We start from the raw sequence: 25068 nt of genomic DNA, 5'->3' as shown, positions 1-25068 counted from the left end.
CTGTGGCATCCATTTCACTTACAGAGCCTAATATAGTGATTTAGCTTGCAATGACAACACATTTAAAAACCATGACATGACTTTACAAGTAGAGATGTCATGTTTACATGCACTGATGTTGCATTTCTGCCCTTTTTAATTAATGAACATTCAGCAGTAAAACAATAGACTCACATAGACTCCATGTACACCAATCTGAAAGAATAATTCAACAAACAGCCATCTGAGGATTTATTTTTGTGACAACAAGGAACATAAGAATCTAACAGAGAAACTAACAGAGTCGGCAAAAACTAAACTATAGTTAAAGTATGTTTAGCTGTGACAGTATAAAGCTGAGTTCCTCTTCCAACCAAACCAGTAATTCCTAATTTAACACATTCAGCATAAGTCAGTTCACACCTGGAGTGTCAGACTGACCACACTTGGATGGGTCACTTGTCAGAAAATCTTTTAATAGAAGATTTTGATCTGGATTCACAATTTGTACATCTGTTAGAATCTAAATGAGTCTTTGCAATCAGCATCTCTCACCAATCTCATCATGATGCTATGTTTACAACCTGTTCATGTGAATGAAATGAAAACCTCATAATGACTGCATTCCGAAAATAAAAGCTTTTATAATAAGACTGATATGAGAGTGGCTAATTACTATATCCTGTTTTTAAATACTATTTAAAGTTATTTTCTCCAGTTTTAGAACTGGATGGCAGTTTGTGTTTATAGATTTGACAAATTGCTAAAGCACTGTGTGGTTAGTGTACACACACACACACACAACACACACACACCCCTGCGCACGCCCACAGGATGAGAATGAGAAAAGATAGATCAGGTCATTAAATACTGAATTAAAATTATCGATGTTACAACAGATGATCTGCATTCTAGAAAAACGTGAAAACTAAATATAAATTTCTGACTGTAGATCAGACAGCAGATTTGTTAATCTGATCTACTGCAGCAATTTACCTCTTCAAGAAAGTAGTTCAAGTGATTTAAGCGCTCAGTTCAGACCTTAAATGAGCAGGGAACAAGTTGTTTCTGTCTGCAGATATGTGCAGGAGTTTAACGTTAAGTTTATCAGCAGCAAGGCGTCCGTTGAAGCCTCACCTCGGCCTCGGTGTGTCGCCTGATTAGACAAACAGAGGAGAAAACAGAGCTGCTGAGCTCTGATAAGAGGTGAAGCGCCGATATCATGGCCGCCATCCACTCGTGTGTGTGTGTTTCAGGAGGAGCAGAAGGAGGTCGGAGGTGTGAACAAGAGAGAACGCAGCCGGTGAGCCGTGAATGGGTTTCATGGTGAACATGAACACGCTCCTCTTGTTCTACAAAAACTCACGAAAAACTTGACTTTTCTACCGTTTTAAGTCACAGTCTTGTTCTACATGCATTTTGAAGCCCGTCAAACTTCGTCTTTCTGTGTGAGAAATCAATTAATCATCAGTCTCCGAGGTTTCCAGGGGGGCCATGTCCATAAAAATGTAGGTTACTTTAAGAGAAAGTCAGACTTTAGGAGTGAATAATGGATAGATTCGCTCACACTATGATGAGGAAGTTTGAGGGTTTACAGCCCAACAGCCCCCCTTGGGGGGAAGGAGGGGGAAAGAAAATCCAAAATGTCTGAATTATTTATCTTCCCAGGTGGAGGATGAATCCTTATGAAAAGAGAAAGCAGGAAGAGCGCAGTTATTAAATCCCTCCAATGAATACCTTCTTCCTGCGAGAAGCAGCGCTAGAAAAACTTTTTTCTGCTAATAATTCATGACTGCAGGTATTTTAACTTCCCGATGCTTCAAAAAGCATCACTCCAACTTCTTCTTCATCAGAGCAGCAGCAGAGGCGCACTGCAAGCTTTAAAGCTCTTTGTCAGTTTGTGCCGTCAGACTTTAATTCATCAGGATCAGCTGCTGCAGATGGAGGGAACTCTGTGGACCAGCTGAGGTTCAGAAGCGGACCTACAAAAAGGTTCAGAAAATCAGCCAAAGAGGCTGAAAACACACAAGTTAGAGCCAGAACTGAGTCACAAACACAGCACACAGCTGAAGATCAGCCAGAAACTAGTCAAGTCAAACTAACACCATAAAACACTCAACATTCAGTCCGCTGAGCCAATTCCAAGCCAAAACACATAAAGAAATCTGAGTTAAAATTGAGTCACTGCAAATCCAACCCCAGAACAAAACTAAACATCTGGTGGTCAACAAAGCTCTGCCAGAAGGAGAGAAGACGTTGTAGTTGTGGTAGAAAAATCAGTGAAAACGCAGCAGGAACATAAAAACCTGATCCATTGGAAAATAATTCATAAAACCTAAATAATATCAGACAGTAAAATAGATCACCTGGAGACTCTAAAGTTATGACATAATGTCAAGTAGTGTATCTAAATGGTTGTGGCAAAAGAAACAACACAAAAATATTTTCTTTCCACTGAGGACAGATTTCCTCAGTAAACCAAACCAAACTTTACAAACTGTATATTCACAGTAAAACTGTATAAAACTTCAATGAATCATCTGCAACCTGAAATACAAAACTGAACTACAGGCTTAAGGGGTGTGTGTATGTGTGTGTGTGTCAGGTATTGCTTCACTTCACACTGACTGGTCTTCAGAGGTATTTTCATCTGTTCCAGGAACAATTTGCAGAAGTGAAACTGCTGATCAAGTTGCTCTAATGTTGACTCACAAGACCTCCATCCTTCACCACAACCTGCAGCCGGACACCAGCACCGGGCACAGCCGAGAGAAGAAGAAGGAAAACACAGCTGTCAGCACTTCCTCAGGTCACACAAGTCGGTGTGTCACAGCGCCAGTTGTTTTCTGACAGTAAACACCAAGCTGGAGAAGCTCAGTATTACTGTTATCTGACACAAAGATGTCTTTAACTGTTAACACCACCTGGCTACAGTCACCAAAATCTGATAATAAAAGCATGACAACAAATACCTGGAAATCATTATTAAAAGCATCAACAGCCAAAATACACTTGGTTGTTGTGTATCCTGAAAACTAACAAACATCTAGTAACCAAGAAACACACATCTGCTGACCAACAAGCAAATTACTAAGCATTAAAAAAACCAAGAAACATCTAAGGAGTGAGAACCACCAGACAGATGGGATGCAAAAAGCATCTACTGACCAACAAACACTTAGGAAACAACAAACACCTGGAAACCAACAAACACACACCTGCTGACTGACAAGCAAATTATCAAACACTAAAAAACCAAGAAACATTTATGGACTGAGAACCAGCAAATACCTGGGAAACAACAAACACCCACCATCCAAAATGCATATAGGTTTATACATCAGAGTTGATCCACATACAGGTCAGACTGGGAAATTTCACCTGCTTCACTAAACTTCCCAACACCGTCATTAAATGATTGATGTTCTGCTGTCAGGTTATCAGGTTTTCAGATAAATTTCATTGTTTAGGCGATTCTGGTCACTGTTAAAACAGAAACAACATCAGCATGCAGAACTTGTAGCCAATAAGACTTCAGCTTTTCTGAGGTGAATAAGCACCCCGAAGACCCAGACTCAGAGTGTGTATCTGGATGTGTGTAATCGGGGGTGAAGGACAAACAGGAAGTGAGGTGTCATTGGAGTCAGTCAGCGCTTGCGGTTGCACCTTTGGACTGACAGATGTGCTTTTCAGTCATGTGACCTGAGAACAGTCCTGATCTACTCAGGGCCCACCCTCGCTCTGATTACCACTGAGGTGACAGGAAGTGACAGGCGCTCAGGCCCCGGGGTCCAACTTTCCAGCCAAATGAACAAGTGGCTGCAGGAAGTAGAAATCCATGCACTGACTGTCACTCAATGCCAGACTGTCAACCAATCAGATCGCAGCTCACAGTTTGGTTACCTGGGTGACAGCTGAACACCTGTTATGTCCATCCACCTGAGTCACATGACAAATTTGAATTCTTTGCTCACCAACCCACCTTAAGATTCTACCAACCAAATTATTGCATCGAAGCTGATAAAACAACAAATAAATCAATCAATTGGGGCAACAAAGCTTCCTATTTATCATGTGGGTAAGCTGGTTCCTGGAGCCCAGCAGGCCTCACTCTTAAGTGCAGCTTATTTAGGTTGCACTTAAATAAGTCTGAAGTGTTACTTTAGGGATCCACTTTTTGATTACCAATATCTGAGGATTAGTATTGGCTGATACTGATCCAATACAGAAAATCAGAGCTTGACCTTTCTTTTTTTTTAAACACAGACATAAATGTCCTGAATTACAAATTTATTTAATATCTCTGCACTGGTACAACAACTTAAATACACCAATAGCTTCACAAGCTTGGTCAATATGTAAAAACAAGACAACTTTAATTTGTTCAGTCAGTGCAATAAAGAAACTGAAACTACCTTGGTCAAACATGTAAAAAATGAATGGCAAAAAACCTTTTGGTTTTGCCATGGTTCAGAAAGCATAATTAGAAATTCCAAATATAATGTAAAATAAAAAAATAAAGAACAACGTCCCTCAGAGGACAAGAGAATTAGACATTATTAGATACCCAATCTAGAACCTTTTTCAATATCAGGACCAATAAGAAATCAGTGCATCTCTGTGAGTTTTGAACAAGATAGGAAAGCATTCCTCATATTTAAACTAAATTTTAAAAAATTATGCTTCAACTCAACAACAACAGCAGCAACGTCAGCAGAGATTTGAGATGTTTGCAGCCCCCCTCCTGTTAGCTCTGCCTGCAGACCAGTGGACATGGGGGAGGGCAGTTTAAATCCTCTCCAGCCATGCTCTCACCCCTCGCCAAAATAAAAGCCCTTTATTCTGTAGCCTCTCTGCTAATTAAAGCATTTAGGCAAAGTGGTCAGAGTTGATTCTGTCTCACTTTCCTTCTTCATGTCCCAAGTGTGTGAGACAGAGATTAGCTAAATTAGTGGGAGGAGAAGAAGAAGAGAGTTTTGTTACAGTCGACAGCATGAAGAGGCTCTCAGAGTTCTTTCAAACACAAGATGAGCTGGAAACTCTGCAGTTCATTCTGTGAACACAACCAGGACCCTGAATACAGCACAATCAGTCTGAAGCACATCAACTCTCTCATTGGAATAAGAAGAAAATAAATACAATACATCTAAAGAATTACTTATTTATTCTTTTGGTAAAATTACCCTGAAAGTGCTCTTCATGTTCTTTTTCAGAATCATCAGCAGTAAGTATGTGGTACTGGTCCCTTCTAGAAACCAACTCTCAAAATATTCCCCCCCAGCAGTCAGAATCACTACATGTGCCTTGGACTGACTTGCAGATGTTTGAACATCCTGAAAACTCAAAATATTCCTGGAACAGACACATGCAGATGACTGGAGTTAGAAAACCCGATCAGACCACAGCCTGATGTTGGACCGGTACCAGACCAGATCTGAGGACAACAGCAAAGAAGCTGGAGGTTTTCCACAGCCTCTCCCTAAAGGAGGAGTGAATGGTTGGACACCACATGATGGCTGCGATAGGCTCAGTGAGCTGTCAGTTGTCAGGATGCTGGACGGATTCTCAAATCACTGGGTCTGAAATGTTTGCATGCAAGAATATTGGACAGGCTGAGAACAGCTGCTGGATTGTTGGGAACGATGCAGCAACATCTGTGGCCATTTTCCTGAAAATGACTAGGTCTGTTTGTTTCTTGATGAAAATTACCAGAAAGATGCATCAGCGTAGCATTAGATCTTCTTGGTTTGTTGAAAACGAATTAATTTAGCTTGTAGGATGCCAAAGCATAATCATTTATTCCCACATTCTTCTATTCCTGACATATTTTTGGTCAAAAAAGCTCAGTTGATTGATTGCTACAGAAAAAGCTGAGCTGCAACTGATTAAGGGACAACATCAAGGTTGTCTATATTTAATCCTGAGGGAATAAGTGACGATATGCAGCATTTTATACATTCATTGAAAGTTTTGCACCGAACTTGTGTTATAAAATGTATACAGTATATGGTAAAATAACTTCACACTGAACAGTTCACAAAAATCATTGAAACTCCCAGACATATAGGTAATTCATGCTCACACTAAGTGAATGGAAACTATCAAAACTGTGCACAATGTAGTGAAATTATTAATCAAATATTGTTTATAAAAATAGATTAAAAAATTACAAGAATAGTCCCTAAGAGAATTTTAGTGAAAGTGTTGAGAAAACCCAGGTCTGTTTGGAGCATCTTTAGCTCTAACTTTAGAGAAGGAACTTAATTTACATTCTAAGCAAATCACAGAATGTTGGACTTTCCCTGACTGAAATTGCATTTTGATACTTTTTATTGCTTTTACACAATCATAGCTTAAGTTTCATGAAATTTTAAAAAGTTATCCTGGAATGTTGATGTCACACAGTCTAGATTTTGAAACACAGAAACTTTTTTTGGATTCAAATTACACTCATGTCCACAGTTTCATATATACGATTTATACACCAATGCACAGTCAATTTCGTAGACTTTGTCAAAGAATGTTTCCTATTTCTAGGGGACTTACAGTATTTTGTTAAATCAACCCAGAGTGCAAAGTACGCACACCCAACTAATAGAACACCATTCAATCTTAGCTTAGAATCATTCTTTCAAAAGTAAAAAAGTTGGATAAACCTCCTACATAGACCACAGCTGACAAATAAAAAATAGATAATGAGTGAACGACATTCACATAATGACTGTTGGTTAGTTATCTGTGGTTTCTTTCTGCCAATAAGAAGAAAGGGGTATTGCTTCGGACTCCCCCTCCGCCCTTCTCCCCAAAAAAGGCGGGGATCACCATGACAACCAATGACTCAACAGTTTCTGAGGATCTGGGTCGCACATTACTCAGCAGGTTGATTTTTCTGTTATTAATCCGTCATGGCTGCCACTATAATCCTTGTGTAATCTCAGCAATCGTGTCATCTCAGAGTAACGGCGGCGTTTAGCAGAGAGCTACTTCCTGCTGCTCATTGGTTGTTGACCAAACCCACAATCCTGCGCCAGCTCACTGGACCCGGATTTAGATCATGCCCCCAAGTGTGGGGTGAGTCATCAGCAGTTATTTTCTGTTGTTGCGGAGGAAGTTTGAAACATTGCAAAGTTATAAATATTAAATTAGGTGATAATGTTGGTTAAAGTCTCCTTATAGTCATACATGTAATGCAAGGGTGTGCGATGTTTCCGATGTGAGGTCAAGTAATTTCATAGATGTATGACACGTTCTTTGGGTGTTTAAATGTTTTTGAATGACAATTGGTTCATTAACATCCAAGTGCCACAAACTTGTCCTTTAATCGTTGTTGAATTGCAACATTCAAGTTCAAATCTAGTATAATGGATTTATTTCACAATTCTTCCTTTTTGTCTTTTTTTAAATCAGAGTTTTTTGCTCCCAGTTTCTGGATCAGAGGAACAAACTGTGACCGTCCTCCTCGTTAGTTTGTGTCGCCTCACTGAGTCTGAAGCCGCTGATCATCACCAAGGTCATAACCTCGGAGTCCGGGGCACTGTCAGGGTGAAAAAACACAAACTCTGTTGTGCAAACCACAGGCCTGACTCAATCTGAATCTCATCAGCACTGTCAGAAATCCAAACAGTTTGAGAGAGAGAGAGAAAGGCACTGCTTCTCTTCCAATCAGAGGATCAGTAATGGACGTCAATATATTCAAAGGTCTGAAAATAACAGGCGCTGTGTCAGAGAGAACTTTTGGGGGGGAACTTCCTAAAACCTGAACAAACTGAGTCTCAAAGTTTCACGTAAAAACAGCCAACTGCTGTGAAAGACGCTCGTCCAGCATCCGAGGAGGCGAGTGGGAAGTGAGAGCAGAAAAGGAAATAAAAAAAGAGTGCGAGGGCACCGCATGAAGGTGTGTGTATGCGTGTTCTCAGAACCAAAGGAGAAGCAACAATGTGGTGACACGGTCAACACAACTCGTGAAACAAAGTGTCAGCAGATTACGGCAAAGGGAACTCAAGGACGACGCAAAAAGAGGAAACTGGTGCAAGGACGGTTTTCTGCTGCTTACCTGCTGGTGTAGACGTGCGCACACACACAATGCGTCAAGAAAAAGACAGAGTGTTCCATGAAGCAGCAAATGTACTAACAGTTATTCAATAAATAGTTGTGTCTGCTTCAGTTGTATGGCGCCGAGGTGACAATGCACCACAAAAAACCAGCAGCTTTACCAACATTTTCCAAATCTTTTATTGTCCTTTGACATTGTTTAAAGTCACTAACATAGTTCTGATTAGACTGAACCATCACTTTTTATGTCTGATTAATATTTTCTGTCCAGTTTTCCAAGAGACAAGAAAAAATGTCTTGGCTTTAACTTTGGATAGACTCTAAAAGTGCCTGAGCAGTGTGACATATCAGCACTACCGGCACTCCTAAAACCACTATCTGCTGTCTTGCAATGTGTTCTGCGAGGTAACTTTTGGTTAAACTTCAGGTCTTCAGGGTCAAGAACGTTGCAAATAAAACTGTTAGTTTGAGATAAGAGATAAAAACATTTAAAACTGATACTGAAACCTGAGGAGCACCAGAGCAGGTCGGCTTTTCATACCAGAGAAGAACTTGAGAAAACGAAGCTCCACCTGGGGAATGAGGTCTCTTAAAAGCTTAACCAATCAAAATAACATTAGTGTTGGAGATTGTTGACCAGATACTGACTATATCAATGTACTTTTTGCTGGAAAAAGAATCAGAAACATTCAAATATTTGACACTTATAACAGATAAACCAACAAAAACCTCTATGACCTGCTTTGCACTATTGAATCTTTGGTTCTTCCTGTGAACATTCTGATTTTATCCAAATAAATGAAAAATTAAAAGAAAATATGACTATCATAAACTGCTCTGTCTCTGTCCACATGGACAATGTGAAGTTAAAACACCGGCAGCCCCTGTGGACGCCGTGTCCTTTGTTAATGACCGCAGTGGGTTGACTTGGACGGGGGCTACAGTGCAGACACATCCAGGTCTTATTGAATTTTCTTCTGCTCTGCTGCACACACACATAAGTCGGACGGTAATTATTGTCTGGTATCGCTTGGATCAATTTGCATTTAACCCAGATTTTGGGAGCAAAGAGGATTGCGGCGCGCCAAGAGAAACGGGGACAGGCGGCCGTCTTCTCCGCTGCAGCTTCTTGGGCTCAGTCATAAATCACCGTGCCTCACATTCAGCTTTCCAGACATCCGGACAAAGGAGGGACGACGTGAAGACGCCCCCTCCCCGACCCCCCAGGGCACACTGTGTCCACTGGGTCATCTAGTTCTGCCCCACGGGAGCAGGGGAACTTTTCCCAGGCTCATTAAGATGGGCACAAAACGGGGCCTGGTCTGGTGGGACCATTACTTTCAGGTGAACTGGTTTTCATGACAACTGGTCAGACTCCCAGTAAAGTGCAATATCTGCACCTTAAGCTGAACACAATCAGTTATGAGCATAGCTTAGCACAAAGATTATCAATGTAATGTTCAGGTGATGTTACAAAAATACTATAAACAGGTAAATGTCTTAGCATTTGCAGAAAGAACATAAAGTTGGAAAAACAGTTAGCATAGCTTCGCATCATTCATTTAAAAAAGGTAAAACTGTTGGCACTGGTAAGCACAAACACCAAATGTCAAAGAAAAACTCTAAATACATCCATTATCTCTTAAATATTACTAAGAAGTAACGCTGTGAAAATTAGCAAGAAAACAGTGAAGACTGTTAGCATAGTTTTGCAAGAGCACTGTAAACAAGTAAAATTAGTGTAGCGTCCTCAAACATAATATGAAAAAATTAGCATAGCTTAGCAACAGAACTATAAACAGGAAAGACTGTCTAAAGTTTCTAACAGAGGAAAGTCTGTTAATGTAGTTTACACAAAGAGAGCATTGAAAACTAAATGTGATTTAGCACAAAGGCTGTAAATATAAAGATTGCCTAGGGACCTGTTCTCTCTAAAATACACTGAAGCAACATCCAAATATTCCAAAGAAATTAAAGTATTTTTTAATGTGTTCTTAGACATTTATTAGACATCTTAATGTAGGCCTGTTTTAACCAAGATGAACAAGCATAAGAAAAAGAATAGAGTGAGCTGGCCTCAAACTCAGAAACTGACTTTATTAACACGGCAACTTTACTTGATGACCTTCATAATAAGAGAATGATATATCAGTTCAAGACGTTTTTATTCCAGTCTTGGTTTTTGTTAATGCCATATCAAATTGATAATATGCTTTAAATACACAGAGGTGAAATTGCAGTAAATTCATCTAGAAATGATGATTCTTGCAAAACAATTTACAGATTTATTTTTACGTAAACGTCCAGGAAGTTGTCTTTGATGATAATGAGGAGGGGTCTTGTGTACAACCTGTTCAACTAGAATATTTCATGACATTTCAGAATAAAAGAGATCCTGTTTTCTCTCACCAGGACAGTACAAATATGTATTTCAAAATGTACCATGGTTCTTTCTCTAGTTGGCAGTTTTGCTTTGTCTAAACATAGATTAAATATAGACGTCTAAATAAGGACGACAGACTTAACATTGACTCATCTCAAACAATGGCTACAAACAAGCAGGGATGACGTAGTGAACCACTGTAAACAACATGGTATTCAGCCTTTATAGAAATATTTTAAACAGGACCATTTGGTGTTTGTCTGCTGCACTAAAATAAGTTTTTGGTTATGTGTGATTTAATTTAATTGTCTAAATGGGACAAAAGGTTTTTTTTAAGATATTGTGGCATTCAGCTGACATATGGATGCCATAGACCCACATAGACTCACATCTGACTCATGTGTGCAACATAATCCATGTGGGGAAAATAAAGCAAATGTTTTGAACTGTGCAGAAGGATTTATGTGATCCATGTTAACAAATTAAGATATTATTTAACCTACAGTCTGATAGACTGGATTTGGCCTTTAACCCAGTGAGGTATTGATCGACCCGGTTACGCCTGTTTTCCTGTCGGATCATCATTGTCGTACCTCCATTCATGTGTGAACACATCCAGACTTTGGCATGTGTGTCACATTGATCGCTCCCACCGACCCAAAACTGATCACAACACAGACACACACTCATAAAACGCAGCATACAGTAAACACACACACACCCAGTGGGCCGTGGGAGAAGAAAGAACACACACAGACATACACTCACATCAATGAGGCCTATTGACTCTGTTCCCTCTGAGCACGCACAAAGCTGGCCTTTCAAGTTCATCTGGACTGATGTAATAAAATTGACACATGCAGTCGGCTGAATTCTGGGGCGCCTGTTACCTAAACTCTCATTTCCAAAGCACTGTCACCTCCCCTCACTGCAAATGAATCAATTACAGAGCAGCATAATCCTGTTAGGGGCCAGATGAATGCATACCTCCCCGCTGGCAGGTGCTGGCAGGCTGAAGGGGCTTATTGGAGCAGGCGATATCAAAGCTGGGGTTTTATGTGCCACATTAGAACCACTGCAGAGCAGCGAGAGGAAGCCGCTGCGCCTGCGCTCGCCACCTCAGCCTACACAGCCAAACGCTCTGCCAAGCAAACAAACCAAATAACATCGGGCTGCAGATCTGGAGACGACTGACATGATTTATCTCGTATCGGCAGCTTCACTGGAAACATTCTGCAGCGTTTTATGTCCCCTGGGTCAACCCGGGGGACATCAGACTTCTGGAAACAAAATGTTCCAGTTAGGCTTTTACCACAATATAAGATCACACTGCAGAAACACAACAACCTTACCAAGTATTTTGGATTTTGGTTGTAGTGCAAATTTCTTAGTACACCTGAAATTAGTTAGTAGTAGAAAGTAACTTTTTAGCAAGATACAGGAGCTTTTTTAAATACTTTCCTAATATTGATGAGCAAGTACTAGTTCCAAAATCAGATTTTTGACTTATAACAAGACATTTTTCCTATGTTATAAGTATGAATGAGTACTTTTTCATCAATATTAAGGAATTATTGACTTAAAACAAGCTACTTCACCTTGCTGAAAAATTACTTGTAAGTTAGTTTTGTCTAATTTCAAGTGTTCTAAGATTTTTGCACGAGAAACTGGACTAAAAATACATGCTAAGGTTTTGCAGTGCAGACTCCTTGATCTCTTATGGAAGTTTAATTCAAAATGAAGAGTAAGGCTGAAAGCATAGTTTCATTAACAAAAAGATTAACACCGATAAAAACACCATTTGTTTTTCCTCCAATTGTTTCCATGACTGATATAAGAGAAATCAGTAAGACTTTGATTAAACCAGTAGAGTAGACACTCTTCAGTTCATGGTGAAACAACAATAATGGACAACAACTGTGCATGGAAATATGTGTTGCACAGATGATGGAGTGAAAACAGGCTTCTGTCAGCTGTTGCTCTCGCCACATGAAGGATTAGAAGGAAGGGCCGTCTGGAATATTATCCAGAGTGAAAAACATTCAAACAAATCTGGGCTCAATGTGGCGCTTTTCATCTGAACTCAAAACTTTAAGAGTTTCTATGACATGAACTGTACTGAACAAGGCGTTTTCTTTGTTTTTTTCTTTTGCTTTGGTTCAGGTTTTAATAGGAACACCGGGTCAAAGTGGTGGCCTGGTTGGAGCATGCTCACCCCAACACATTTATGGCGTGTCAGAAAGTGGATTCTGAGGCACTTCGTCTTAGAACAACCACGAGCGTCGGCACGAAGAGGGACCAGAGGGGCGACTGAAGCCCCCTCCCTTCCCACCCTCCTCCCACTGCCGTCGGGCCAGCCCATTGTTCACCAGGGGAGGGGGTCTTCAGCAGATAAATGGCTGCATGTTAACCATGTTTGACAGGGCGCACAAAAGAGGACACCTCGGGTCCCATGACGAAACCGGCAGCCCCACATCACCGTCCCAGAGAAGTTTGACCCCCCGGTCCTCAAACCCAGGAGCTCCAGGAAGTTTCTACTGCTTCACTTTAGGACTGAAACATCTGACATCAGAGAACGTCTGAGTTCCTTTGGATGATAACTTTATGATAAACCAATCAGGATGTAGAGAAGGACCTCTACTATGACATCTAATTAGAGGGAATCATTTGGACTGAAATAAAGCATATCAAAACCTGTTTGTTTTTTTAGACTGACCACAAGTTGATTAGTTTGTTCATTTTATAACTCGTAGAGTTTGAGATACATTTTTTGGGGTGTTTTTGTACCCAAAAAATATATCCGGCTGATGGTCCAGTAGACTCGGTTTGACTGAGCACCAACATTGAAACATTTGTTACATTTTCAAAAGAACCAAACTCTTTGAAAAACCTGGTTACCCACTCAGAAACTTAGAAAAAAAATCTGAGTTGTGCACAACTTCCTTGTTTACAAAATGTAAACAAAAATGCAGTAGCATCAGATTTTAGTGGTTGTAGGTTTTGCAACCTGTCAAAAGACAGCAAAGCATTTTTCCAGCTAACACCAGACTTGCACTTTTGTTTTGTTATATTTACCCAGAAGGCCCTGCATGTTAGTCCGCTAACTGGTTTTGGGTTGTCCTCCTGTCCATTCGGCGTTCACATATACATTAAAATCACACCAGAGCTCACTTCAAACAAACTGAAACTAGGTTCTTAGATGGACCAGAATTTGTTTTTTCAGACCTCATCAGAGTTTGACTGAACTTTCTAAACAAATACATAAGAGTTTGATTAAAGCATACCAAACAGGGCTGGTATGAATGCATACCAAGTCTCAAATGAGTCAGCTTTCCACCATGGATGTCCAGGTAGTTTTGTATCGATGCTGTGTTTGTTTGGGAAGCTGTGTTGGAGAGTTGGTGTTATTTTTGTCATTTCTGATGTGTCACTGGGCCAGTTTTTCTGCCTCTGAAGAGTGTTTAGTTGGTTATTCTGTCTGTGACTCAGTAATCAGTCAGTTTTTCAGCTTTTGATGGAGGGGTTTGTGATTTTTCTCATCTCCGGTGGGAGGTTGGTCAGATTTGTAGTATCTGATGAAACAGTCGAGCTGCTTTGTAGTTTGGAGAACTGAGTCTGTTTTCAGTCTGCAGTAGGTTTTTTCAGTCTTTGGGGATTTTTTTTAATTGCCTGTTGAACCATTTGGTCAGCTACTCCATCTGTAACACAGTACCTTGTTAGTTTTCCAGGCTGTGATGAGTTTCTATGTCTCTCATGGAGCACTGGGTGAGTTTTTCACCCTCTGATGAATCATTTGCCCAGACTCTCAGTCTATGACAGAAGATGGAAACAGACTCTCGGTCTTTGACGAGTGTTCGGTCAGTTCTCCATCATTTGGTCAGTTTTTAGTCTGTGACAGAGTGCCACATGAGTGTGTTCAGCTGAAATGAAGCAGTGGGACAAAAGCAGAAAGCGTCTGTCAGGCTGCAGGCCGAAGGAGGGGGGGTATTTTTTAGCCAGGGAGGGGGATTATTGTCCTTTGCTAACCTTTTCAGCTCTGCTGCCTCTTTGAAGGTTGACGGGACTTACAAAGCACCTGCCCCGTCTCCGAGTGTCCCCCGCCTCCCCCCGGCTGCTCCCCCTGACCTGACCGGCATTCCTGGCCAACAGGGGGCCCTTCCCATGACTACCTTTACACCCCCGCCCTAAACAATCTCACAAAGTCTGGTAATCCCACAGCAAACACGGCTGTGAGGCTCAGAGGCGATGCACGAGACGTCTCACAGCTGAAAGGTGCTCATCACCGTGGGAACCAACAGTGAAGGAAACACTGCTGAGGTGCACAAGCTTCAAAATGTGATATATTTTCAACAATTGTCATTTTTAAAATCAACTCTTCAACATAACTCAACAAAGAGTGTGCGATATGTTTCTTTGGAATCATTTAAACTAGTTTTAGCAAAACTTGACCTAATGGCTCATCTGCAGTTCTTCCCATTAGTAAATTCCTCTTAAACTTGAGTTGATCAGGAACCTGTGAGCTTCCTCACATTAAGCTTCCCTGCTCCCATCGTCTCTGGACTCATTTGTTCGTGGTCATCATAGCGGAGACGTTTCCTTCAGACCGGACAGTGCGAGCAGCTCTGACAGGAGTGTCAGCTCTGATACCTTCATACTGTGAGGTCAGTCCAGCAGGACTCTCCCTGAGGCGACCGGGTCGCACCGAGAGGCGCTCCTCTGCCTCATTACTTTAATTGGCAGATCTGTGACCAGCAAGTGATGAGAGAAACTGATCTGATCTGGCCTGAGGAGGTTACACTGGGAGTCCAAGTGGACAGAGGTAACGTGAACAAAGTCCTCCATGAGATGCAAACTCACTGAGAAACAAAAGAAAAGTTTTTAATCGTCAAAGCAAATGTTCGAGAGCATAAAAACACTTGTGCTGACAAAATCTCAAATGAAAACATTCAAACATCAACTGCCCATCAGTGTGACATGTATTCAACACTCAGATGTCTTAAATTTCACTGGTTATCAGAGATAAAGAGCTCAGGAGACGAACATTCCTGAACTTAATCAGGCCAATAAAAACCACAACTTTCAATATCCAGATCTTGACCAGTACCAGATCAAACACAAACCAGCACCAGAATGAGCCAGCTGTCACCAGTCCAACAACATCCACGTACCAAACCCAATATAACCCAGAACTACAACAAAGCCATGCCAATAAAAGCCTTAAAAACCCAGAACAATACCAGATCAATTAGATTCTTAAAGATCCAGAAACAGCCCGGACGTTGTTACTGGATCTGGTGCACCAAACACCAGATCAATATCCGACCAATTAGCAAGACTACACTAGAGCCAATAATAAAAACCCAAAAGACCTGAAACGAGACCAACATTAGAGCAATTAAAAACCTTGACGAACCACAACAAAACAAGAAAAAGAAAAATCCAAACCCAGACAAGAGTCCAGCCAATATCACATCCCAGTAACAGCCCAATAATAACCCATTCAGTTCATTATCTGCTTAATATCCAGTCAATCAGCCCAGTTATTGTTGCTTTCCATCAATCATCCCCACGATAACCTGCGAAGAACTTGGAGGTGGACCCAGGCAGGACCATCCCAGCAGAGGTGGGCGGAGCCTGGGGGTGTCGGTGTGGGGAGGAAGGAGGTTATTCAGGCGTACAGTGTTGGTCTGGACACACAGATGTCATGACACCTTAATCCAGCCATCCGTTATTGATTGTTCCATGTGTGTGACCTTGCCGCAGGAGCTCAGCCAATCAAATGCACCTCTCCTGTTAGGTCGGGGCCTACGGACTGAACAGGTTGCTTTCTCTGGAGACTGGTCCCAGTTCACATCACTCAGGTGAACTGGAAGTCCAAATTGAATCAGAATCCAGAAGAAAGTGAAGACATTACTGAGCTGATGGAAATTAAACAGCTCAGTTTAATTTCACAAACAATTTCTCTTGAAGTTCATCTATGTAACTTTCTGTTTTGATCTAATCTCACCGCCTGCTCCTAAATGTGTGGGTGTGTGGTGTGTGTTGTTCTCTGACTGTTTCTGACTGTTTAAGTGTGTCTTATCTCTCCATGCTGATGTGCCTCTGCTGTGACCTGAGAGTGTGTGATGGTGTGCTTTATTGTCTGGTACAGTATGTGTGTGTTTCAGTGTGTGTGTGTGTGTGTTATCTTTCTGCCCTGATGCACCTCCGCTCTGACCTTGATGAAGCCTGTTTAGGCTAACGGCAACAAAATGTCACAAGTCGGCTCCGGGCGCGCTGATGAACAAAATATGCATGGTTCAGTGAAAGTGAGCGCATGTCAGTCACCTTGAAAATATGACAAACAACAGAGTTTTACTGCAAAAACATCAAATACCGAGGTGCGATGGGAGGTGGAGGAACATTGGTGACTCAGAGACGAGCTGCTTTCACAAGAAAAGAGAAGGAGACATGTTTTCCGAAGAATAAAGGTGGCGGCAGTGGGTGGGGGGGTCTTGATATGTTTTAATGCACAGAAGTTTAAAGAGGCAGGACAGATGTGAAAGTCAGTGATCGACGGAGGAGCTGTGTGGGTGTCAATAACTCTCAGACAAATTAGTTTTTGTTGGCTCAAGTCCAAACTGTTCCGTCAAAATAAGAAAGAAATCAGAACAAGATTCCTTCTTAGACAAAGGAAAAGTCTGCTGTGTTTTTTCTAATTGCTGCCCAATCCACACACCAGAACTGGAAACAAAACTAAAACCTCTCTGCTCAGAAATGGCTTCATTCACATTGCAGAACTTGATGCTCAAATCTAATTTATTCTGAAATCTGTTTTTTTTTTTTTTTGCATGGCCAATATTATTATTACTAATATTATTAAAGCTTATTTCACAAGAAAATCTCACTGAGATTAAAAAGTGTCTTTGGTAAAATAAATTCTGTCCAAGACTGGCAACAGAACACAGAGATTACAGAATATTTACATCAAAGCAGAAAAAGTTAACACCGTAATTAGTTAAAAGATTCCTCAGGTAAAACATTTGCAAACAGATGATTTCTTCTCAAAATCATGAAAGACTGTTTTAAAAGCAGCGTGACAACAGCGCCTTTCGGTGTTTTTGGATTTATTTCCAAATTCAATTCAGACTTTAGGCACCAAAAGTAAAAGTAAGTTCTCATGACAAAGAAAATATCATTCACTTAATTTTCAGTCTTGTAAGCCAACAAATATGAAAGAAGTCTTATAAAATATATGTAAAAATACTGGTTCAGAAGAGCTGGTACTTTTTCATCAATATTGAGGAATTACTAACTTAAAACGAGTGCTGATAGCTTCCTAAAAAGTTATTTTTCTCTTATATTTAGTGTACTAAGATATTTGAACTAGAAATGAGGCCAAAAATACTTGGTAGGATTTTATGTTTGTGTATTGTACTAACACCTCTCACCAGTCCACAACTATGACAAATGTCAATGGAAAGTGACGTCAAAGTCGCATCAAAACCACTTTGGTTGTTCCCACTGGAATCACATTCAAAAAGATCGGACGCTAGTCGGCTTCAGGATCTCATATGGAAGTGGCTCAAATCGGACATAAGAAATCAGATATGTGGTACATCTGAGTGTTCAGACTTATTCTAAAAAGTCTCACCTGGTAACTTGATCGTGAAAAATCTGATCTATGCCACACAACCCAACTCTGTTTATCGGGATAAATCTGAACCTGGTTCGACCTCTTCTGCTTGTTTCTGCTGCCGATCAACAGGAAACAAACGGTTTCATCACATGGTGTCCACAGCCAGAGGTCAGAGGTCAGGGACTGGTAGGATGCTGATTCTCAACCAGGATCACCTGACACACGATGATGCCACAGCCATCCTGACCTCTGACCCTCACAAACATCATCATCCCACTGTATCACACTTTCATTCAGATCAGAAGATAAAGGTTCATCATGCGAGTGACCCTCTGTCATGTGACTGTGATGTCACCATGCCTTTATTTTGGCGGAGGGTGTGAGGGAGGGGGGGCTGCATTAAGCAGGCTTCCTGTTGTTAACAAAGGGCCCTTCTTCTGAAAGCGGGGCCCCGGTTCCTCCTCTGCTGTCCAACCAGAGGTGTTTGCTGAAGTAAATCTGCCTAAGTCGTGAAGGAGGGGGCCGGGGGGAGTCTGACAGGAGGTACTGGGGGATGAAGGTGAATAAAGATAATCTGCTTTTCTTCACAATAAAAGCTTTCATGGGGGGCGGGGCTGAAAAATTACGAATTCATATCACATGCTGCATTTTAGACTTGATTCCTGACCTGTAAAGAAACAGAACAGCCAGGGGCCACCAGGGGCCTCCTACACAGTGAAGATCCGGATTTAAAAACATTACATATTAAAACATACTAAAAACAAGCAGCAGCAAATGAACTGAAATCCAAATGAAAGTGAGGAGTCAGGAGAAGTAGAGAAGCTGCAGACGGAAAGGTGGTTTTTAGGAAATTTTCTCATTTAAAAACAAACTTTCAGGAAGTTTTTAGTTTCTGATCGAAGCGTCTGCCGCTAGGGAGGAGGAGCTCCGCGAAGGCCGCAGCCGCGCCTCCTCCTGCCTCGCTTCTTCACCTCCTCCTCTCTGCGCTCAGTTCCTTTTCTGCAGCTCCTTTCATCTGGGATGGCGGCGAGCTGAGAGTCCCCGGCGGCGCTCGCAGCCTCTGAATGGTGATTAAGGAGGAGCGGAGGAGCTGCTTTCTTTGTTCAGCCCTCAGGGAGGGGGTATTTACCGAGGGAGGGGGGCAGATATGAAAGACATTCAGGTCAGAGAGCAGCAGCTCCGACCTGCTTTTAAACCGCTTCATCAGAAAACCATAAAAAGGCCCCCGTCATGTCACTTTAACATGGTTCTGCTCACCAGAACCCGAAATTCAGACAGTTTTAGATCCGAATGAAATGAGGAAGATCCTGGAGTGAAATTAACCAAGTTCAAAGTTAAGTGACAGAACCAATTTGGACCAAACATCAAGCTGAAAATCCCATCCTGACACGACACAGCTTCTTCTGCCAATCACAGGGTTCATGCAGGTTTAACCAACTCAAATTTAAGACTTTTTAAGACCCATTGAAGATCATTATGAGTCAAATTTAAGACCTATATCACAACAAAAGAAATACAGGGGACCAAAACGGAAACTTCTGGGGTCTTTTTGTGGCTTTTAGAAGCAGCTACGTGTTTCTCACATGGCATTCGACTCTCAAGCTAGCTAGCAAGTATTAGCAATTAGTTACCGGTGACCTTAAGTCACAAAACATAGTGAGTGAAGATATCTGCACACAACATATGCTTTTGCCTGATAGAAAAGTTCATCAGGAAAAAATCCTGCATAGGATTAAATAGTCCTGCCACAAAATTTGAGAAATGTAATTAACACATTTAAGGCCACTGTGCATTTTCTTTAACGAATTTAAGACATTTTATGGCCTTACTTTAGATAAATGAGTTTAAGACATTTTAAAGATGCATAGACACCCAGAATCAGATTAAAGAGACAAGACAGAAACACAGCTGAGAGGTGGGAACAATACCAAACTTAGGTCAACACACACAAGAGTTTCCACCAGCATGGAGCTCCTGAGAGTGTGAGGCAGTCAACATGTCAACATGAACAGGCCTTCTGTCAGCGAGAGTCAGCTTCCATGAAACTCCTTTCAATGTGCACAGAGCTGCTGTCAGCTTGAAAAGAGCTCCTGGTAGCTACTGTCACATGATAATCAGTTTCCTTCCATCATCAGATTTAATGAAGTGAAATTAGAGGGAAGTTGGGGTCAACTGACGCATACACACAATCAGACTGCTGTCACTCAGAGGTACCTTCATCTGCCACTTAATTGTTGGAAAACAAAATAAGACACAAACAATTACATGAACAAATGTGACCATGGCATGGTCTGTAAGTATATTTGGTCTAGTTTCTCATGCAAATATCTTGAAACATGGCAAAACTAACTCACAGAACCTTCTCAGCAATATATATAGGTATAGGAACTTGTTTTAAAAAAATAATTCCTAAATATTGATAAAAAGTACTAGTTCTATTGGTAGATAACTTCACTTATATCATGGAAAAAATGGTTTGTCAGAAGTAAAATGATCTGCCAGTGGAGCTAGTATTTTTGTTATCAAAAATGAATTATTGCCTTAAAGAAAGCTCCCATATCTTCCTAAAAAGTTTCTTGTAAGATAGTTTTGTCTTATTTCAAGTATACTTACTAACGTATTTGCACCAGAAACTAGACTAAACATATTTGGTAAGATTTTGTGTTGTTTCAGTATAGCGCGGGTGTGTCCAAAGTGAGGGCCCTGGGGCCATTTGTGGCCATCAGAACAACTTTGAGAGGCCTTTGATCACAAGTCAAGAAAAACCTACGTTTTAATATTTCACTGATGCCAGGTTGTTCAAAACATAATCATCTTAAAATTTAAAATTTAGGGTGCAATACGAACTATTAATTCAGGTTTTTGCTTTCAGTTTAATTTAATTTATACAGACCAATGTACAAAAATGCAGACTTGGGAACAGCAAATGAATAAACTTAGCAATAGAAAGTCAAAGTGAGGCATATTGCGTTATCATTGCTGATAAAACTAAAACAAAGTTAGAAAAAGATGATCAACCCGAAAAATGTAGAATGTGGTTTGCTGTTATTTTTTTAAATATTCTACAATAATTATGCATCACTTGCCAACGGCAATCCAAGTGCTTTGCTAATTTTTATTAAGATTTTCTGTTGTGTTTATTGTTTTTTTAGCAGATAAAATTTTTTAAAATAAATTTGTTTTTGTTGTTATTAAAAAGAAGAGGACAAAATATTTCAACTTGACGTTTTTGGCCCCCATGCTAAAGAGTTTGGACAGCACCGGTGTAGAACGTCAGAAGAACAGAACCGTTGGCATGAAAATGAAGACAAAAACCCAACAGGCTTGACCCGAGCTGATAGCTGACGGAGAGACACTGAGCTGTGGCAGAGACAGAATCCTGGTTTCATCCTGAATGATTCAGTTCACTCACTGCAGCTTCACTGACAGCTGTGGTTCTGGTTCTGATGGAAAGCCTCCAGTCCTCTCTGAGGGAACCATCGAACTGCATCACACACAGACACTGAGAACACACACACACACAGAACCATCCGGATTGAAAACAGTTCCATTAACGGTACCACCCATGACGGCCTCCAGCAAGAAGAACCTGATTTAACCTGAGCAAAACGCGCCGCTTCTTAAAACTCTTCAATCCAAACTGAGTCAACGAGTTAAAGTTTGTTTCATTCTGATGCAAGAAATCAAATCAAAATGTAAAAAAAAAAAAATGTTTTTCTATTTACATTTCAGATTTTAAATCTATGATTTTTGTTTTTCCTGTCCTGCTCCATACGAACAAATTAAATATACACAGAAATATATATTCTAATAAAAATCTATATTTCAACTGTAGTAATGTATTTTACTATACTATAAAAAAGAAAATTAGATTTAAGACTACATTTATTCAAAACTTGACAGTTATGGATAACAAACACGAAATTATTTTGCAGCCTGAACAACATGTGACACACACACCCACACACACACCTTCAGACAGCCAGCATCGGAGCGCCATCAGAAAACAAACGACTTTAACAAACAGCTGGAGCCCCACAGCTGGATGAGACTTCCAGAGGTGGAGGAGGCCACAGATCCTCTGACCCCTTCAACCCTCAAAAGTTAGATCTGTAGCTAACTGAGACGCCATGAGACACCCAAAGACACCCAGAGGGAGGGGGACAATAACCCCAACGCACAAAGTCGCATAAAAACAAGTACCAAAAACTATTTAAAAAAACCTGAGTAAAAATAATAAAAATAAAAATTCTGAGTTTATTTTAAATGGGTACATTTGAATAAATCAAATGAGAAGAAGTCAGAAGCAACAGAGTGTATGTTTTCCTTTAACCAAACGGATTACCTCTTGAATATGTCTATGACAATAAAGACTAAAAATAAAAATCCAAACCTCTGATGATGTGCGGTTTTTGTGTTTTTCTTTCATAAGGGCTGATCTACACTTCACGCCTAGACTGATGTAACTACGAGTTTTTATATTTTCATTTCTAATCATTTTTTACATAAAAAAACAAAACATTATCTGCACCTGTCCAGCTTGTTTAGCGTCATTTCCAATTCATTGTGTTAAATAGAACAGATTCTATATCTAGTTTCATTCACCATTAGTAATTATATATATAAATGTATATACTTTTTTAACTCTGAAGAAAAACGGGAACTCCCTCTAAGAAACAAACAAACTCTGAGTCAGAGAGTGACGAGCGGTTCCCCGGACACGCGGTGACCCGCATGCGGAGCTCCGGGTAACGGTCCCCTCCGCGCAGCGTCCCGCTCCAAACTTTCTGCAGTCTGTAACACTTAGCGGAGTTGCGGTGTGTGTGTGTGTGTGCGGTCTTACCGCTCTTTCTGCGGGGGTTGAGCTGCTTGCGCCTCTTCCATCGGGGACTCTGGGCCATCATCTCCGGCTGTCCCGGTCCTCCTGCTGCCTGAACAACGGCACAGACACACACACACACAGTCAGTCCCAGACCGGGTCCGAGTCCCAGAACTCCTGGTCCACTCCCAGAACTCCCGATCCACTCCCGACCCGAACTCTCTGCGGACTTTGTCAACACTTTGTTGGCTGGAGAGCGCGCACCGAGCCGCGTCCCCGTCAGCCTGATCTCTGATGAGGAGCGTCTCTGCTGGTCTGACAGGAGGAGGGGACACACACACACACACACACACACCCAACGCACACACACACAGAGACACTCACACACTCCCTGCTCCACCTCCTCACCGAACTACACCCAACAACCAACTTGTTGATCTGTCAGGCCTCTCCAATCACTCATCAATGAAAGTATCGATGTCATCTTTGAATATTTCCTGCTTATATAACAGTAACATTCAGGCCTGCTGATCTGGAATCAGCTGCGCTTTAAATAGGAATATTTCTGCTGCTTCACTTTCATCCACCCATTCTTCATTCCATCCATCCATCCATCCATTAATCCATCCATCTATTCATCCATCCACCCACCCATCTATTCATTCATTCATACATACATACGCTGCGGGAATTAAAGCAGATCTAAGCCCAGCAAACAGAGCTGCAGCTCGGTCACACAGTCTGTCACATACCGGTCCACTCATCCATTCACTCATCCTTTAATCCATCCCTTCTTCCATTCATCTCTCCGTCCCACCTGGAGGCTCTTCTCTCACCTGTCCGCAGGTAGAGCCGCGCAGGTAAGTGCTGCGCTCTGATTGGCTGCGCGGAGTAAACTGTGAGAAGCGGAGCAGAGAGAATGCAGAGCAGCGGAGGGTTCTTCTTACCGCTGTTTCCTGCTGCGGAATGAAAAAGTCCAGCCGGGTCTCGGTGAGTCCGGACGGGTCCAGGCAGGTCTCTCAGTCCGGGTCTGGACCGCGAGTCCGGACTGCAGGTTGGTCCGCTCCGTGTGCCGCCTCCCGCCGCCTGTCACCGCGTCTTTCTGCCTCATAAACAGCCGCGAGAACTCGTGGCCGCACGCGCCATCTATCTTCACGCGGAGGGATAATTGATCAGCTTGACTGTTCACGCGCTCCGGTCTCTGCTCCATACCTGAAGGCTGCGGCTGATTGGCTCACAGATTGTTACCTGAACAGGTGATGCGCCTCACCTGGTCAGGTGGAGCATGCGCAGAGGCTTCTGAGATAATGAGTCACATGTAGACAGCATCAATGGGTATGTCAGAAAACATCAAAGGAAAATATTTTTCATCCATTAAAAAAGGGAATTGATCATTTATTTAAAGAATCTATTATTATTATTATTATTATTATTATTATTATTATTATTATTATTATTGTTGTTGTTGCTGTTATTATTGTTATTGTGGCTGTTATTATTATTATTATTATTATTATTATTATTATTATTATCATTATTATTATTATTGTTGCTGTTATTATTATTGTTATTATTATTATTATTATAATAACAATAATAATAATAAATAAATAAAATAACAAATGCACATATTTTAATCACATACAAAATGCATTGCATCAGACTAAAATCTATTTTATTTAAATTTCATATTATTATTATTATTATTATTATTATTATTATCACTATTATTAGTATTATTATTCTGACAACAGAATATTAAACAGCATTACAGATTTTCTACTTTTATAGAATATCAATATGTGTTGTGAATATTATTGTGAAAATAAGAGGAGTTAAATTTGTATTAAGAACCCCCCTTTATTTTTTTTAAATTATTTTTATTATTATTTATGTATTCAACTTTTGCTAAAAAAAAAAGATAGAATCCCTCCTGTGGTGATGGATAGCATTTGATCACTGTAACATCTTGGGGCCTCAAGGCCTCAGGTTGCAGTCAGGTGGATTCAGCCTGGATGGCTCTCCTGACTCACAGCCAGAGCTGAACACCTGAAGGAGGTCATGTGACATTTCTGAAGTCATGTGACTGTCTGGTTTTACCTAAATCTGAGCTGTGGGGGTTGGCGGTGGTATTAGGGGTGTTTATGGGTCATAGTGGGGGGTTTAAAGGAGTATTACACTAATCACAGTGTAAGTGCTCCCATCACGCTGACAGAG

At 41.0% G+C, this 25068-nt stretch overlaps 1 protein-coding gene across 4 annotated transcripts in view; it reads right to left on the bottom strand.

Annotated features, from left to right (window-relative positions):
* Positions 1–23955, bottom strand: part of zeb2a (zinc finger E-box binding homeobox 2a) — a 44633-nt gene extending 20678 nt beyond the window's left edge. Inside the window, exons 1-2 of one of the 4 annotated variants that reach the window (XM_028023119.1) lie at positions 23799–23955; positions 22876–22963 (exon numbers count right to left, since the gene is read on the bottom strand). In XM_028023119.1, coding sequence (XP_027878920.1) covers positions 22876–22936 — 61 coding nt within the window. In that variant the 5' untranslated portion in view covers positions 22937–22963; positions 23799–23955. The other 3 variants (XM_028023120.1, XM_028023122.1, XM_028023121.1) reach the window with 3 other exon arrangements.
* Positions 23956–25068: the final 1113 nt, after the last annotated feature.

This window comes from Xiphophorus couchianus, chromosome 7 (assembly GCF_001444195.1).
Source record: "Xiphophorus couchianus chromosome 7, X_couchianus-1.0, whole genome shotgun sequence".
Lineage (NCBI taxonomy): Eukaryota > Metazoa > Chordata > Actinopteri > Cyprinodontiformes > Poeciliidae > Xiphophorus > Xiphophorus couchianus.
Note: the sequence above shows the minus strand (reverse complement) of the source record. Positions and strands in the feature narration are given on the sequence as shown.